We start from the raw sequence: 17,193 nt of genomic DNA on the forward strand, positions 1-17,193 counted from the left end.
GCACCTTTTTCCTGCATCTTACCAAAGGAGCCTCAAGTGCACACAAGATCTGGACATTACCAAAAAACTCTGTCAAGCTTCCTGCTAAAGGTATATCAAGAAACATCCCATACAGTTTGCAACAATATTTTTATATTTTGATTACTTTTATGCAGCTCTTAATACTTTGGTGGATGTGAGATATGAAACCCACCTAGCAGGATTCTCTCTTTTCAAACACTCCATTGGAATCTTGCCCTGAAAGTTGTGATAATGCATTTTCCTTATTGACTTTGAGTATTTGTATCTAAATGGAAGTATTAAAAAATGGGACAAACACAGCTCAAGGTTTTTAATCTTGGTTCCCATGTTTCAGATTTCATTTTTAAGTCTTTAATTATGTGCCGACTTCTGTGTCTTCCTTAGAGATGTTTACAATAGATTTAATTATCCTTTGCAAGAAACATACAGGAATGCTGTTGGAGGGTTTTCATGGATTAATTTATTATGCTTTCTTTAGATTAGCCCCTTTCCCTCTTTGGCATTTTCCTGTCACCTGAAGAAATCATTAATCAAAGATATTTGCACTGGAACTGAATATCTACACATTGCATACCTATAATCTAGATCTGTTTAAAGTATATTATTACTTTTTAACAGAGACTCAGATCCAATTTGATCAAGAACTGAAAAACATGCTTTCCTATGTAAATCCCTGCTTTCAGAGAGATGGCCTTAATTTTTCAAATCAGAAATTGAACAGATAGGTGCCTTTTCAAAGGGCAAATAGCTTGATACTTTTCAGATGTACGTCTTTTTCAACACCAAATAGTGAATTGTACTGATCACATCATTCATCCTGACTGCCAGTTGTGCCAGCTCAACTCAGCTATGACCTCTTTTTGCAGTACTAGATCTTCTGTGCCCCACAGGAATTAATAACAGCCTCTCAGGATTATACAGAATAATTCAACTTGTGTGACTGGAAGTGCATTACAAGACTCTGGTGCTGTGTGTCATTAGGAAGGCAAAGTCCACTTTCATACATTTCATGGAATTTCAACAATGGATTTTAAAAGGCATAGAAGGCTCTGATTTCTCCTAACCAGCTTGTCATCATCAGAAAATGCAATTATAATTCAGATGAGAGTGGTATGGGGGAGGGCACATACTGTGTTATTTGTGTATTACTTCAGGAGAGTAGTGCTGTTAGTAAGATAAACAGCTGGGATTCAGTGCACTGAAAGTTAGGATGAACATTTCATATTTCTGTAATCATTACCAACAATCTTGTGATATCAAAAGAGGGAACACAGTGGTATACTGTAAAAAACAAAAACAAAAGCCAAAAAGCCAAAACCAGACTATGCTTTTAATTACTACTAGCTTTGCATCTTTAATTTGAGTACCAACAATCAAAACAAGGCTAAGCTCATCTCCACCAGCTTCAGCTGAGTTGAATACTGAACTGCACCAAACAGTAGTGCTGAGGTGGGAAATGTTAATGGCATTGTGCCCCCAGCAGGATCAGGATCCCCAAGCTCATTAAATGTTCCTGAGACACAGTGCACCTTGCACAGCCATGTACCAACACTGCCATTACAGGCAGCCACGGCACTCTTTAGGAAATTCAGGGCTTCATTTGTGTGTTCACATGGTAAGAGAGAGTCCTCTGGATATCTGAGCAATCACTACACAAATGCAAGGCATGGCGGGTATGAGGCAGAAAGCAAAGCTCTATTTTCGAATGAGGGAATAAAACATCAGAAAGTTTAAGTTTTTTACTCAAGGTCATTCAGAAGGAGCTCAGAGTGTGGTTCAGGAATGAGTTCAGATTGCCTGAATTCTAGCCTGTGGCCTGAAGTGTAGGAACAAATTAGCTTTCCCCACACATTAGTCTAATCCAAACATCACATAGCAGCAGCAAGCAGTTAAAAGCAAGCCAAAATCTGCTCCCAGTGGAGTGACTTTGCCAAGTGAGAACTGAGGCAGACCTGGAATGTCAAAGATTTTTGGCTGTCATTTTATCAAGATAAAAAATAAATTAGAGGAGGCAGTTTCTCTGTGAATTATCTGTAATGAAACAGTCAAAGCCCTGAACCTTGCTGCCCTGAATGTCTTTACCGTCCATTTCCTCAGCAAAGACGTGTGAGCAATCAAATGAAGCAAGTTTGAAAGCCATTGTGCTGAACAGCGTTGCTCTGGAGGCTGCAGCTTTCATTCTCTGCTGAAGCAGTACAGCAGCACAAGTGTCTGATGTTCACACAAATATCTCCAGCATACAAATAACAATCGTGGTTGTGACAGGCAAGAGACCTACGTGGCCATGTGATCAGGAAGGCACACAGAAGCAACACACACTTAATAAAATCTCTCTATTTTCTACAACAGAGAAGCAAAACAAGGACAAGGACATTGGGATGAATAACTTAAGTAGGAAAAGTGCCTTTATAACTTTGTGTTTTGGTTTTCTTCTGCTGCTGTCCTAAAATTAAGCAAATAATCTGGTTTTTAGGCTGAGAAATGACCCTTATTAAATGCTGTAGTGTGAGGGCTACCAGTCCTAGGTCTCTGGATGTAGCCCAGGCCAGGACAAAGGGTTAACCTTTAAACTGGCAGCATGTTTAGGCAACGAAAAATTTGCTTTTAAGCATAACTACTTCTCTCATGTGCTCTCACACAATGACAATAATGCTGTTGGCATTCTTCTTATCTCATGGAAATTTAAAAGCAAAATTCCCAGCTTAAGTACAATTCCTTGTTTATTAAACACTTCCAAAATGCTTCATAAGATGCAACACATGATCATTAGTAATATTGATGGATGATTCCTGACTATTGTCACCCACTGAGAATATCATGATTACTATACCCAGATTAACTGGACAAATAACTTGGCCAAACCTTTCCAATAATGGGACCATAAATATTAAGTGCAACTTGACCTTGCAAGCAGTTTAGAGGAAGTCATACAGAAATTCTAAAAGGTGACAGGAGACTTAGATCACGTTTGAAAGAATACATTCAGATGATTTCCGTATGACCTGTTGGTTGGGTTTGCTTTTAATGATATTTATATGCTGCCAGATATAAATGCTTCACAGGAAAATTTCATGTGAGTCAGGGTTAGAGAAAGTGGGCCACAATCCCAGCTCTCAGAAATCAGCAATGCTCAGTGTGCTCCTGGGTTTGCTTCCTGCCCTCCCTCCACTGGCACAGACTTCAGTGATGATTTTCTTTTGTGTCTTCTTCAATAGCAGAGCACTTCTGAATGCCTTGTCCTGGCTTCTCTTGGGGCATCTTTTGCTCACATTGTGTTTTTGTCGGAACGCACTGTGGTGGCTCTCAGCATCACCACAGGCACAACCCAGCTCTACAAGGAACTGCTGTGCTGTGGTTCCTGTGCCCAAATCCCACACCTGAGTGAAAACATCAGCTTTTTACTGCTGCCATTTGTCTCTCCTGCCCTCCTAGTAATCTGCTCCACTACAGAGATGCAGTGAATTTTCAGGGCCTCCAGTGAACCTGCTTCTGCAGTCTGTTTCTCTTTTCAAACCCAGGTGAATTCCTAGACGGAGCAGAAAGATAACAGGAGCACAAATCTCAAGCAAACTTGTACCTGGGCTCACCAGCTTCTCTTTTTTTCTTTTCTTTTTCTTGCAGATCAAGAGGAACATGGACATGAAAAAAGAGAGCTGGGAGGCTGCAGTGTATGAAACAGCTCTGCAGATTTGAAGGCTTCAAACAAACTGTCTCAGAGGGATACAGGAGATGTTAAGATGCAAAAGGAAAGGCCATTGCTTTTTCACACCCTAAAAGATATCAGCTGTCAGTCACACTAAAGGAGGGGTCCTCACCATGATGTACCACTCTAAAATACTGCCCACCACTCCAGGAGGCGAGGGTTGAATAGGGCACGCTTTTTTCACACACTCTTGGGGGAAAAGATGTGCAAGGTGACATATCCAGCCCATTTTAAATTCCCTGATGCTTTCCCCTCAGTAAAAATGAAGTTGCATAGATTTTTTGGATACTGAACATCCTGGATTGTACTGTGATATATTCCTGTGCAGGACAGAACTAAATAGAAATTGGCAAATTCTTGTCTTGTGATACCTCTGCCTTGTACGCAAAGGAAAGGAACTTCCCTTTGAGAAGTGAGGTTGGATTAAACAACCTCCAGAGATCCCTTTCAACCTCAATTATTCTGTGAAATCAATATCCATTTCATAAAAGGATGCTTGTTCTTTTGATGGGTTGTTTTCTAGTGAGGGGTGGTTTTTTTTGTCACTGAAAGAGTTAAATTGGTAAATGGTTTAGCCTACACACAGTTTTGTTGCTTCAATTAAATTTTAGTCCCCTATAGCTTGCACATCACTGGACAAATATTCCTGTTTGTTGAACATTTCTTTTGTTGCAACACTCACACAAAGTCTTTGCCAGACTGGGTAAAATTCACCCAAAGGTTTTTTTGGTTGCTCTTTAAGTTGACAAATCTAGGAGCAGGAGGTCAAGATTCATCTAACAGGGGGAGTAATTGGAAAGGCTGGAGGCTGATCAATACTGCTCCAGCCCTCAGAGCAATTCCTAACCTCTCCTTTATCAGATACACTGGAAGAAGAGCTCCCTTTAGATCTCCTCAGAACTGATTCACTCACTCATCAAAACATCCGTTCTGTACTCCTTGACACCCAGCATGAGAGAGGCACCATCTCATGCTGGAGAAGGTGTTGCTTCCAGACTCTGGAAGTGCACACTGAAGCAGAGCTGCCAGAAAAGATCAGAATGAAGGAAAGAGACAGAACAATGCACAGCAGCTCCCTGTATGACCGAGTGGTCAGGGTTCTCTTACACCATACGTGAGCTGAAGCACTCGCAGAAGAAAGAGCAGGACATTTCTCCTGAGTTTCCCACACTGTGGGTGATTGTCTCTCCCTTTGACTATTGGTATAATTCTTTGATAGTTTTGTGACTGAGTATTCAGGTTATCCATCTCCTTCTCCCAGTCTGTTTCAAAACTTTGCTCAGAAGAGAAAGGTGATGAAAAGAGCACATTTTTTTACTTTTTTTTATTTATTTTAAAGCCTGGAGACTGACTTCTGTTTTGGACCCTTTCCTTTTCATCTTTAAATGCAGGAATCAATAATTTAGCCAGATTAAATTATATGTTCACACTGTTATTACAGCATCATAGTAACTATGTTATATGACTGTCAGTACTGAAATAAAGTGACCATAATTTGGAAAGAATAAACATTCAGGTCAAAAACTGCTTCAGGTTAGATATGATTTATGGTATTGCCTTTACAAATCAGGACACCTGTTTGCTGGGGAAAGCATCAATAATAGAGATGTTAAAAAAAAATTTCTTTCCTCACAGATGGCATTTACTATGGAGACGGTCAGAAGTATTTCCTTGAATACTCTAAAGTAAAAAGGGATGTACATTGTCACTTGAATACTCTGCACTATAAAGGGATGTACATTGTCCCTTGGTGTTAAAGCATACTTGTTTTAGGATTTATTGGCCAGTAAGTGAGGAAAAGGGGTAGAAGTTTAAAGAAATCAAATTAGATTAGGGAAAAAGAAAAAAAACTGCTATTTTGTGAATGTTACTGCTTGTGCACCTGCAATTAAACACAGATAAAGAAGTGCTGAAAAGAAAAAAAGAGGTGAAAAGATTTAAATACTTTTTCTATGGATTCTTGAATGGAGGAAGAAGAACAATGAAATACCAAGTTACAGATACAACAAAAACACAGATCAATGTCCAAATCACCTTCATAACAGCAATGAATTTCAGACTTAGTCCTGCTGAGGACATCTTGAGATAAATGCCTAAACAATATGTACCAAGTTGTGTGATAAGGACCCAGCTGCATGTGTAGCTATCTGTCATCTTTGGTTAAAAGTCAGTGGAAAATAATTATGGAAATTCAGTGTCAAAAACAGCAGGAAATAAAAAACACCGTTAAGGGCGGGGGATCAGAATTCAAACCTGCAGTCTTCAGTTCTCTTGTGAAATTCCCAAATTGAAGCAATTCCCAAATTATAGGAATTCCCAGTTTTTATCAACTTTTCCCAGACATAACCCTGGGACATAACACCACAATACTATGACAACCCTTTCACCTCCATAAATTTTGGGGCAAACTCCACCCAGCCGCATCCTGGCCACGACTGACTTTATACCACCCCGTCTCTTTGCAGACCTTGCCTGGCAGGAGCCACACAGATTCCCAGATGAATGTGATGGATGAGTGAGCAGAGCAAAGCCTACCTCCTCCAGCTGCACCAGGAAGGTGACGTTGTGGCCCTGCTCGGCCGTCAGCCGCCCGTCGGCCGTGACGATGCGCAGCCCCTGGGGGGGTTTGCCCGGGCACTGCTGGGGCTTGGCCGTGTACCTCTCCCGCACCCCATCCGTGCAGTTGTTGGAAACAACCTTCCTGTACCTGAAAAGGGATGGGGAAAGCCGTGCCAGGTGCTGACAAGGAGCACAGCAGGGTTGACTGGGAACAGGTTCCTTTAGACTGAGGAGATGGTTAGAAAACGAAGATTCACAAATGGATTTCCGCGTTTGGCTCAGCCAAGAGCTCCTCATGTGCCCAGCACACCAGCAGTTCATACTGTTCTTAATGGCATGTGATAATTTCCTGCACTGATATCATGATATCATATAAGGTACCATAAATTGTCTAAACCATAAAATGATTTGAGTAACTATAAAGTTATAAATAAATTATATACACATAGAGTATGGCATGGTATTCAATTATTACACTGTTGGACAAAGTTTAACAACTTTTCTCACATGTTCCCCACTTCTCATTAGTTGTGAGGCAAGTGTTTCTAAAGCTGCAACCCTTAAAGGCTAGAACAATAAGAATTGAAGCAAAAAGCAAATTCTGCCCATCTTTCAGTATACAAACCCTCCAAACACAGCTTGGGTTGCTTTTCTTGCTTTAATCACTTGCATCATAAATGAAGTCTGCCAGGATCTTAACTTAAACTACATCTTCCATTGACTAGTAAGAGGGGCAAAGAACAGCCAGCCTTCAGGCTAGCTGCCCACCTATAACTTCACATATGCATCAGTTTCATCTCTCTCCACTAATTTACCTTTCAGTATTTCTGCCTCACCTGATCTCACAGGATTTTAAGAGGAGTCTTTTCATAAACATTAATGATTTGGCCTTACAGTCTCCCCCCAAATTTCTTTAAGGCATCATCTTTCAGGGAAAAGCCTGGTCCATACATGATGGAGATCTGGAGTGACAGATGTGCAACCCAACAAAGGTAGTGATGGTGACGAAGGTGTCACGAGGGCTTCAGCCAGCTCTGACACACCTACAGTAGGGGTAATCCTGTTTTCCAGGTTTCCACTGGGTTAAATCCATATGGGTGCTCTAGCTAGATAAAGCCTGGTGAGCCACTTACCCAGTGCTGTTGAGGTAACTCTGTCCAAGGCTGCAGTCCTTTGACAAGGAGGATGGGTTATACCAAAATGCTGGTAAACACTGGCCATTGCTGTGGCGCTCATATCCATAATCACTGTTGCAACGGTAAAAGAAACCATCACATAAAACCAGAAAAGAACAAACATGGTATTAGCTCATGCTCTCTACTATTAATACAAGTCTGTTTACTATGACTTCTGGTTTTATTTTTACTGATAGAACAAATTCTTCATTCCACTTCAGCTTTTTTTTAACTGGGGCAGTTATCTTCCATAAATACCAGTAAAAAAGAAGAACCAGAGCAGGTAATTTATGAGTATTGCATCAATTGTTCTCTCTCCACAGACTAACAGTACCTCTCAGGATCAAATCAAGGCTCAAATATTAAAAAAACAAAAATCAAGAAACAAAAACAAAAATCCACCAGGAATCTAAGCTAAGTTAAATTACCACTGTCTCAGTCACATCTTAGAAGACTGAAGGCTAAAAAGCTAATTGCGTTTGGAAACTATATCACACAGGATGTAGAGGGAAATTTACAGCCCTGAGAGAGTTCTTGCCTGAAGGCATAAACAGCATATTTGGTAATGGGAAAGAATTCTGTGATCTTCAATTCTCTTTTTGTTAGGAAGAGGAAATGCTACCAAAAATCACATGTTAGAAACAATGAGTCAAACTTTAATCTTTTGTCACAATTTGAGTTTAGTTATGACTAAATTTGCTTCGGTTTCACTAAAAACATTTCAAATTGTTTCTGAGTCCAAGTAAACAAAGACTCTATAAAAAATGTTATTGCAGGGAAAAAAAAAAGTCCAACAAACAGAAAACCTCTAATCAGTATTCCATTCACATGTGGGTTTACTTTCCAGCCATTGAGTAATGAGGACTGCTTGGTTGGATAATCATTCTTATTCCTTTTACTAAGCCTTCTCCAGAGCTCAGAATGGAGAAGTAATGGGATCTCGTTTCTGAGAACTGCTATACAGAGTCCACCAACTCCATTCCAATATTCCAGTTGCACAACAATCCTTGATCTTAAAATGGCACTTTTCTGCAAAGTATTTTTTACTTATTTATCTTTAATGCCTTGGTATCAGGTAGCCTGATTTTCCAAGAAAAGAGGATTAGGGCAGTGTTGGACTACGTGATTAAGGGCTTATATTTGCACATGTATGTAAAGAAGCAGAGAGAAGAAACAAGAGGTGGATGAACTCCAAAAACCTGATCAGATTTAGTGGAGCCCCTGCTCCAGCTCCTCCCAGAGCTGTCACAAGACAGCCATCAGTCCATGGCCAGGGGTGAGATCTACCAGAGCATCAATGAGATATTATAGAAAAATATTAACAACAAGAAGAGTGTTTAACTTAAGGAAGACTTTGTTCAAGTGTCTTGAAAAAGCCTGATAAGTTTAAAAAAATGTACAAAATGACAAGTAAACAATGTTAAGAAGCTTGATACTGGTCTAAGATATGAGACAAAGAAGAAAAAAAGGAAATAATTTGATTTATCTTTTGTTAAGTCTTTTATACTGGTTATCAAGAAAAGTCATTGAAAATACTTCAGTCACCACTTTTCTGCTTCAACTTTTTTATTCTGAATAAAGAAAAGAAAGATGCATTGAGGCCATCTTAAAATGGCAAAATTAAAAAGATGACATTAAGCAAAAGAAAATGCTGCATATCACTTGAGAAAACTCTTAAACATATATTAGACTGCATGACTGTTCCAATGGAACATTTTGGCAGCTGTGGTGCTTGGGGTATCTACAGCAAGTAATTGAGAACATACTCCAGGAAACAGCAATGCAGTAGATGACCTAAACAGTTTTTTCCTCATTTTTTTTTGACTGAATTTTCATCAATCTATTTACTCAGATGGCTGCAACTCAGTGCTGCTTAATTGCTTTGGAAACATCAGCCAGCCAACTCTCCCACTGCCATGTGCTTCTATAATCATCCTTGTTGGAATAAGAACACTATAGCTGCAGAATACACTTTGTAATGAAGAATAATACCATTCTGATTTGCTTGGAGAAAACAAATATTTGCATACAAATGGAACTCCTGTATTTTTGTAATTCATTTGTAAACACTCTGCAGTACTAAGTTATCGTGTGTGACTCTAATTAAAAAGCTGTAACACTGTACACACACAGTGTTCTGTAATCAGGTGAAAACAAAACAAACTAATACAGTGAAATCTGCCTCAGAGGGGATCAGTACTCACAATCCAATTTGATGCAGTAGTCTGAGATTTCTTACTATGCACATGTCTAGATTCAAGTTACTATTTTGGTTCCTATTCCTACCTGTAAATCTGGGCAAGCCAAGCTGGACTTAACTAGTTATGACTCTACTTGGGTCATATTTCTCAAAATCAAGAGAAAGAAATCCTAGGATTTTCCACAGCAGAAAGAGCTATAAGCCCAGAAGTTTCACAGTGCTGTTTTCAGGCTTGCAAATCATCTGGCTCATTAAGGCCCTACAGAAATATCATCCCAGTAAATGACATGAATTGCTTCTCCAATCCCTCCACAGATGCAGCAGCCACCCGTTCACCTCCGCAGTCTTGGAATCTAATGAATTCCTTGGCTACAGGCTGGTGCACGCAGAACACTGATGCTGACAACAAATTGCTGCCTACAATTTGGCACAACAGGCTTTGTAGCAATCAAGAAGCGTTACCATCAATTGGATGTCCATAGCACGAGCCAGTACAGCAAAGCCTGGAGGTGGGGAAGGCATCAGCCTCAGCCTGCAATCAGCTCCCCGAGTCATTGCCTGGGAACTGGGAATTGGAATTTGCATATATTGATGGTATTTTGTGCCTGCCTGAAAAGAACTCAGGTGACACAGATAATGTATCTCCTAAAAAGGAGTGGAGCGTTTGCCATCAGGGATTGCTTTATCAGTGCGAAGCAGCCTGTCTGGTGGCTCTCACTGATTGTGGTTTTACCCTTTTACTGGTTTAAACTGGAATCCTATTTGTCTTAATCAAGTAGACTTGCAAGTTATTTTCTGTAATTTGATACATATTCATTCCAGACTTTTTGTATCTCTGCTCAATGATCATGATGAATTCATTTTTCTTATGTTATTTTCAGCATAGGCAATAATCAAAGAAAATAAATCCCCTAAGGAAGTTTGTAATTTGGAAAAAGACCTGACAAACATACTGTTTGGAAGAACTGTTAATTCACATGAAATTATTAAAATCTTATTGCTCTAAGGTATAGAAATAACCAGTTACTTCAGATAAGTGATTGCCATGTTCATAGCTTCTAAAAATCAAGATATAACTTATGTAATCATATAAATTCCATAAGATTAAGAGCTTCACCTTAAGTTCAACTATGCCAGAAGCTGACAATGCTCCTTGTGTTTTTGCATGCTGTGCTGTCCAAACATTTTGGACATTAAATGGGGTGGAATTGAGCTATCTCTGGAAATAGTCATGTTTTTTCCACAGTTTCCAAAAGCCCTGGTGGAAAAAAATAACTTTGGCCACAGCAGTGGAAAAGTCTCACTACTCTTTTATTCACTTAATTCCATTGTCTAATATTTAACCATGATTCAAGTGTAGGTTTGTGTTAGGGGGGAGCTGTGCTTGTTCCCCAGTTCTACAGGACCTGATATAGGATTTAACACAGAGAAGGATGAATTCAGCTACAGTTTGAACTGAGGGTCCACGAGAGCGTACAATTATAATTGCATCACAGTATTTGGAGTTGAGCTATACCAGTTTATGTTAATATGGAACCTAAAATCCCCAGAATCCTTCCTGTAAATCCATGCCTGGTAGATATCCCGGCCCTTAAAGATGCAGAGATGCACTGTAGATTTTACACAGTGAATCTGCATTTTCCACAAGCACTCAAAATGAACTAAAGATTCATTCTAAATTACTATTTGTTAGCTAACTGAGCCCAGAACCAAAGGGTGCAAACGTAGGTGTATTTCAGCACCAGCATGGTCTGACCTGATGGCTGGTGACACACAGAGCCAGCAGAATCCAGCCACACTCAGTGTCTGTGCCCTGCCTCCCCAGGCTTTGGCAGAACAGTTCCTCCTGATGCACACTCTGATGTTTTAGCACAGGAACTAACCCCAGCAGGCAGGGCTGTAATTTAAGTGCCGGGGAATATAAAAAGAGCCAGCCAGATGCTTGCTGATATCATCTGTGAAATAAATGGATAGATTCCCAGTTGCACTAAGGCATCTCTGTGCCTCTCTGGCTATCCAAAACCACTAGCAGCAGTACCAAGAGGCTCATGCTTCCCCTGAAGGTGTGAGGTATGGCAATACTGACAGGAGAAGCCGTCAGTGGCAATGACAGCGGGTTCAGAGGGAGGACTGACAGTCAGACACTGCTCAAAGCTCCTGTTAAAGGACCTGGGAGACAGGTGGCTGAAGGATGAACACCACCAAAGGTTTCTGTCTGTGTCTAGGAGGTGTTTCTGCCGAAGAGATATTGCTGTAATAACGCTCAGACGGCAGGAAGGAACACAATGTGAGGAAACCGGGTAAATTAATGCTTTAATAACACCCAAGTAACGGCGTCATCCATTTACCCAAATCAATTAAATGAAGAAGGGGATTCTGGTTTCTAGGCCGTTGCTAGGACAGGCTTGCCTTGCAGAGGCAGGGTCCCCATTCCTGAGGCGTTGTTGCCCTCTGGCTGCCAGCCTCATTCCCTGCACGGAGAGCCCCTGCCCGCTTCCAGCCGGGATCCAGCACAGCCCGGCTGCCAAGGAACCACAGCCCCTTCCTTCCAATGCCACTCCATCCTGCTCTGCAAAACAGCAAACAAACGTGCCCTTTTCCCTGAGAAAGGAGTACCAATGGGCTGCACACAGAACCTGGAGTTCTGTGAGGTTACAAGGAGAAAAAAATTGAAAAAACCCACCACAAAATCTTTAAGTCTTTTATAACTGGTATTTTTGCCCTGAACTGATCAAAGAAGACTTGCAGGATTAACAGCAATAACACTTATTCTCACTTTACCTGACCACAGAGATACAATTTTTTACTCCAATCTCTGACAAGCTTAGATAATAAGATTTTCTCCATACAAATTTAGTGTTTAAACAGCAACGACAGCACAATGACAGGAATTGTTGCTTTCTTCAACTCTGTGTACAAACATGGGTTCTGTAACCACTGACAATATAAAAAGCTGTCCAATTTATTTCAAGATTGAAAAATCAAGTGTGGGCAGCTAAGGAGCTTCTCCCTATCTGGGGGATACATGTATGTCCCTTTCAATCTCCTTCAATTGCCCAACAACAAAAAAAATACAGAAACAGAGAATTCAAAAGTACTGAAATGTCATGACTGAAGATGATGAAAGTGCTTTTTTCTTCCTGAAAAGAAAAGAACTCTACAGAGGGCACCCTTCCACAGCAAGAACTCATTGCCTGGTATCATCCAAACCTCCCTCCAACTTCTGCAGTGTGAATTGGCAGTGAAACCTCGTGCAGAGTTCAACAGGGCAGGCACTGAAAGCTGCAGCAGTGCAGCAGCAGCTTTGCCTTTCTTAGCAGACAGAACTTCTTTTTTTCTTGCTATTTTCTTTTCTCCTTTTCTGTCCTTCTCCAGCATATCTATGTAAAATTATGCTCCTGATGAGTATTGTTGGTAAATGTTTCTGAACTGGATGCTTAAAGCAATATTTCAGTCTTTTTGCATCAGAGGCAGTAGGGAAGGAAGCTGAAATGCATAAAGTAGAAAGAAACCCAGGTCTGAGGACTGTAGGAGTAACTTTTGCTCAGGGAGAACTAGAGGGGACAACAACAGCCTGGTCCAAACCAAAACTAATTCCATGAGAAGGAGAAAGGTCCTTCTTGGTCAGAAAGGTCCTAATTCTGCCTCTGCCAACAGATTTGAAGTGACTTGTTCAGGCATGAGAACTGAACGCCTCTTGGACATTCCAAATCATCCAAGTGTTCTCTTAAGAGATTCTCCCACAGCCCAGCAGAGCCTTTGGAGAAAGTTTCCTTGAGGTGAACATTTAAGAAATAAAAGCATGTTTCCACCAGCAAATGTCACTGTGGTACTTTTGTTCTGTACCTAGCAACAAAGTTTTATAGTGGCAAGCCACACAGTCAGTTTTAATGAAAAAAATGTATTCATTCTCAGAGAGAAGTGCTGGAAGGAAAGCATATTTTTATCAGAAGTTCTAGGTATGTGTGTCCCTTACAACTGCCAGGGATTTAAACACTAATGGACTGACTGTGAGTCAATTGCATCTACTATTTTATAAGGGCATGAGGTTGGCTCAGCATTGTACTGCATATTCTCTAAGAGGGTCAAAATCTTCAGGGAATTTCCTTGCTTTTAATGATTGTTTGGGGTTTTTGGTTTGGCTGTTATTTTTCTTACTTTACTAAAGAAATATTGAGTGATTGAAATCCAGGAGCTTTGGACACCTGCATGATGAACTGCACATAGATCTCCTTAGAAAAGAACTAAATGGAAAATGAGGAAATCATCAAGAAATCTATTGACAGAATCTGTGCCAAAATATATTCATAATTGTTATTGTTTGGAGCAAGAGAATTGACTTTTTTTGACACAATATAAAAGCCTCCTGCGAGTCTGTGATTTTACACAGAAAAAATATTCTGTATTTATGGAGGAGTGAGAAGTGAAATGCTGTAAATTCCCATACAAAATATTGATGAGATTAACCTTTTCAGGATTCACGTGGAAGATTCTGGGTTTAATTAGTAACATGACATAGATCTGGGTGGGTGAGGCACAAAGGGAGTTTATCAGCACTGCCAAAAAGCCAACATTTCTCTCATCCGAGATACTGAGGAACTTGCAGACTTGGAGAAAAGAGGTAAGAAAGAGATTTCAATAATGTGGTTCCCTGCCTTTTTTGTGCAAATTGCTGTGAGTCAGCAGTAATATTGAAATGAAACCAGCAGCTGAAGATTGTATCACACCATGCATAACTCACCAATGGACTCTATTTCCTGTAGCAAATGTCAGAGAAGAAAAGGCTTCAGAAAGAGATTAACTCAAATCATGAAGGCAATGTCTGCTGGACAGTCAAACATGATGGGCCAGATGCAGCAAACAGCCCAGGAATTTCCTAGATACTTGATTCTAGAAGCTGAAGGCATACTTTGCATATATTTACTTTTAGTCATATATACATATGTGTTATATATACGTATATATGTATGTGTTAAGAATTTATTTTATTTTTACAAAATGCTGTTATATGTCTTCAGACTACTCTGAGCCATTTTTGGTCATTCTAAGGTTAGATGTGCTAAACTGACCTGTTATCTTACTGGTGCACAGAGCTGTGACCTGGAAAATGGTCTGCTCAGCACAGATTTTGTGGGAGCCTTAGGAGATTACAGATACCTATTCCACCTTTCCTTCTTTTCACATAATACCTGCACTATCAGGGAGCAGCCCATTTCAATACCTACATATTTATTGATTTCTACTCTCTGCAAGCCTCCAGCCTCTCTGAGGATGCCCGTGGTGCTGTGTGAGAGCACCCAGTCCCTCTGCTCATTGCTCACCAGTCAAAGTCTGCCTCTGTGCACACGCACGGCTCCGAGGTCATAGCCCCAGCGTATTTCCCCTGCATGCATTTCTTCTCAGACTTGCGCTTCCTGTAGATCCTTTTTGCTCCCATGATGCAGGCTTCTCCCTGGAAACAGAACCAGAAATATTTCTTTGACGCCCACCAGGCTATTTGTGTCACCTGGTTTGTGCAACGGGAGGTGTTACTCAAGGGAAGAGGATGGGAAGCCAAATGCTATCTCAGAACACTGGAGTTAATTAAAAGCTACTGAAGCTCTAACTGAAACTAAATCAACTCTTCCAATACACACTAAGAAATTATCTGAGATTACTTATATATCTTACTCAGCTCTGAATTTATTCCAAAGCCCATAAACACTTGGTACAGGCCCATTTCATAGCAACTGAAAACATGGTCTGATTCCTCTACAATCTGAGGCACAGAGCAGGTTATTTCTTTGGTCTGACCTCTCTGGGAATATTTTCATTCAGTAGAAACTAGTAATGTGTGTTTATGTAAATAATTCCCATGGATGAGTTGGGTTTTATGGGGTTTGACTTGTTATGTAGATGTTAAAACTTCCTATCTTCAGCACCCTGCTTAATATTTCTGTCTAGGGAACAAGGCTCAGCCTTGAAATCTCAGTAGAAAAGAATTCAAAAGGCAAGAGTACACAGAAGCCTTCTTAAAATAGTTCTGCAAGCTCCAAAGCCAACATCCTCAAAGAAATACTGCAAAATCCTTGGTATTTTTGCTTATGCAAGCACAAGAAAGCAAAGAACAAAATACAGTGGAGTCTCACTTACTACCTTTTATGCTGTTAAAATCGTTGTGGAAAATTTTTTCATGGCTTTGATTTGATGATTTGATAGCATGAAACAGAAGGGCTTGAATAGCAACTGGTGTAAAATGCTGCCCTTCCTTGAATTTCAAGAAAGCTGTACTGATTTTCAGCATTTAAAGATCTAAGTAATAACTGGTATTTTTAGTGTAGATTGTGCCTTGTGTGAGCAACTAGTCTGAGTCAAGCTACTTTCATTTCATATTCATTATTAAATTCTTGCCCAGCAAGATATATACAGAAAGACAGCCTTTGATGATATAAATGTGTGCTTTGCTCTAGACTTCAGTGGAGCCTGTGGTGTTTATATAACCACAGAATTTGGGCCATATTTTATTCTACCCTGATGAAAGATAGGCTGTTGTGTCTTGGCAGAGCTGGGGAGGTGCCCCATGGCAGGTGCAGGCACTGTGCAGAGTGCCTCACCTTGCTGGGCATGAGTTTAATGGCAATCTTGCATGGTTCAGAGTGATACAGCTGCTGCATCCAGGATGCACAGGGCAGGGCATGGGGGCCAATGAATTGGGGAAAAAAGTGCCCAACTCCCACAGCAGAGAGAGACAGAACAGGGGTGAAAACAAGTGAGCAAGAAATGAAGCTGAGAGGGCCAGAAATTGGAGAAACAAATGCGAAACAACTAGAATGGCCTTAAGACACTGGCTCTTGAGGACGCAGAAGGATGAAGGAGAGAAAGGAGGTAAGGACGGGGAAATTGGATGGGAGATGTAATAGTGAAGAAGTTCAGGCCTCAGTGGCAGTTTTTCTGCTGTTGCTGTTGTTCAAGTCTGCCTAAGTATAATTGCCTGTGTGCAGGATGACACCCAAAAGACAGCTCTTCATCCTTCAGGGATCATAGAGTCTCAATTTGAGGCCAACACACCAGTGCAACAGAACCGCCCACTGAAACACCAAACTGACAGGAAAAGATATTGGATTGTGCTGATCTTGAACTGTAGGATCATTAGTTACTTCAGGTCACATCCCAGCACCCTCACTTCTCACCTGGCTATGGAGCTGCCAAGGTCTGTAGTCCTCTTCCGCACATCTCCGATCAAAAATGGACTTGTAGTCTACTTTCACCAGCTGCCACTCTGAGCGGTGGCTGAAATGTCCAAACACACTGCAGAATGCAGCAGGAAGAACATACAGTGAAAAGAAGTCACCATAATTTCCAACAGAGATCAATTGCTTTAAGAGAGAGAGTCCTACTCATTTGCACTGGACTGACAAAGTGAAAGTGAAACTTAGCCTGATAAATATCTATAACCCCATTAGAAACTGCAAAATTGCATGTAGCTTTTATTCCGTTCACTAAGACCTCCCACTTATGACAATATCCAAAATGACTCAGCTTGAAGAGTCAAGAGA

General features: G+C 40.6%; 1 protein-coding gene across 2 annotated transcripts in view; it reads right to left on the bottom strand.

Moving 5' to 3' along the window:
* Positions 1-17,193, bottom strand: part of LOC107206988 (VPS10 domain-containing receptor SorCS1) — a 261,910-nt gene that overhangs the window by 30,711 nt on the left and 214,006 nt on the right. For both annotated transcript variants that reach the window (XM_015633576.2, XM_033515613.1), the window contains exons 15-18: positions 16,828-16,945; positions 14,980-15,110; positions 7,417-7,530; positions 6,260-6,431 (exon numbers count right to left, since the gene is read on the bottom strand). In XM_015633576.2, the coding sequence (XP_015489062.1) occupies positions 6,260-6,431; positions 7,417-7,530; positions 14,980-15,110; positions 16,828-16,945 (535 nt within the window). The remainder of the gene's footprint in view (positions 1-6,259; positions 6,432-7,416; positions 7,531-14,979; positions 15,111-16,827; positions 16,946-17,193) is intronic.

Source organism: Parus major, chromosome 6 (genome assembly GCF_001522545.3).
Source record: "Parus major isolate Abel chromosome 6, Parus_major1.1, whole genome shotgun sequence".
Taxonomy (NCBI): Eukaryota; Metazoa; Chordata; class Aves; order Passeriformes; family Paridae; genus Parus; species Parus major.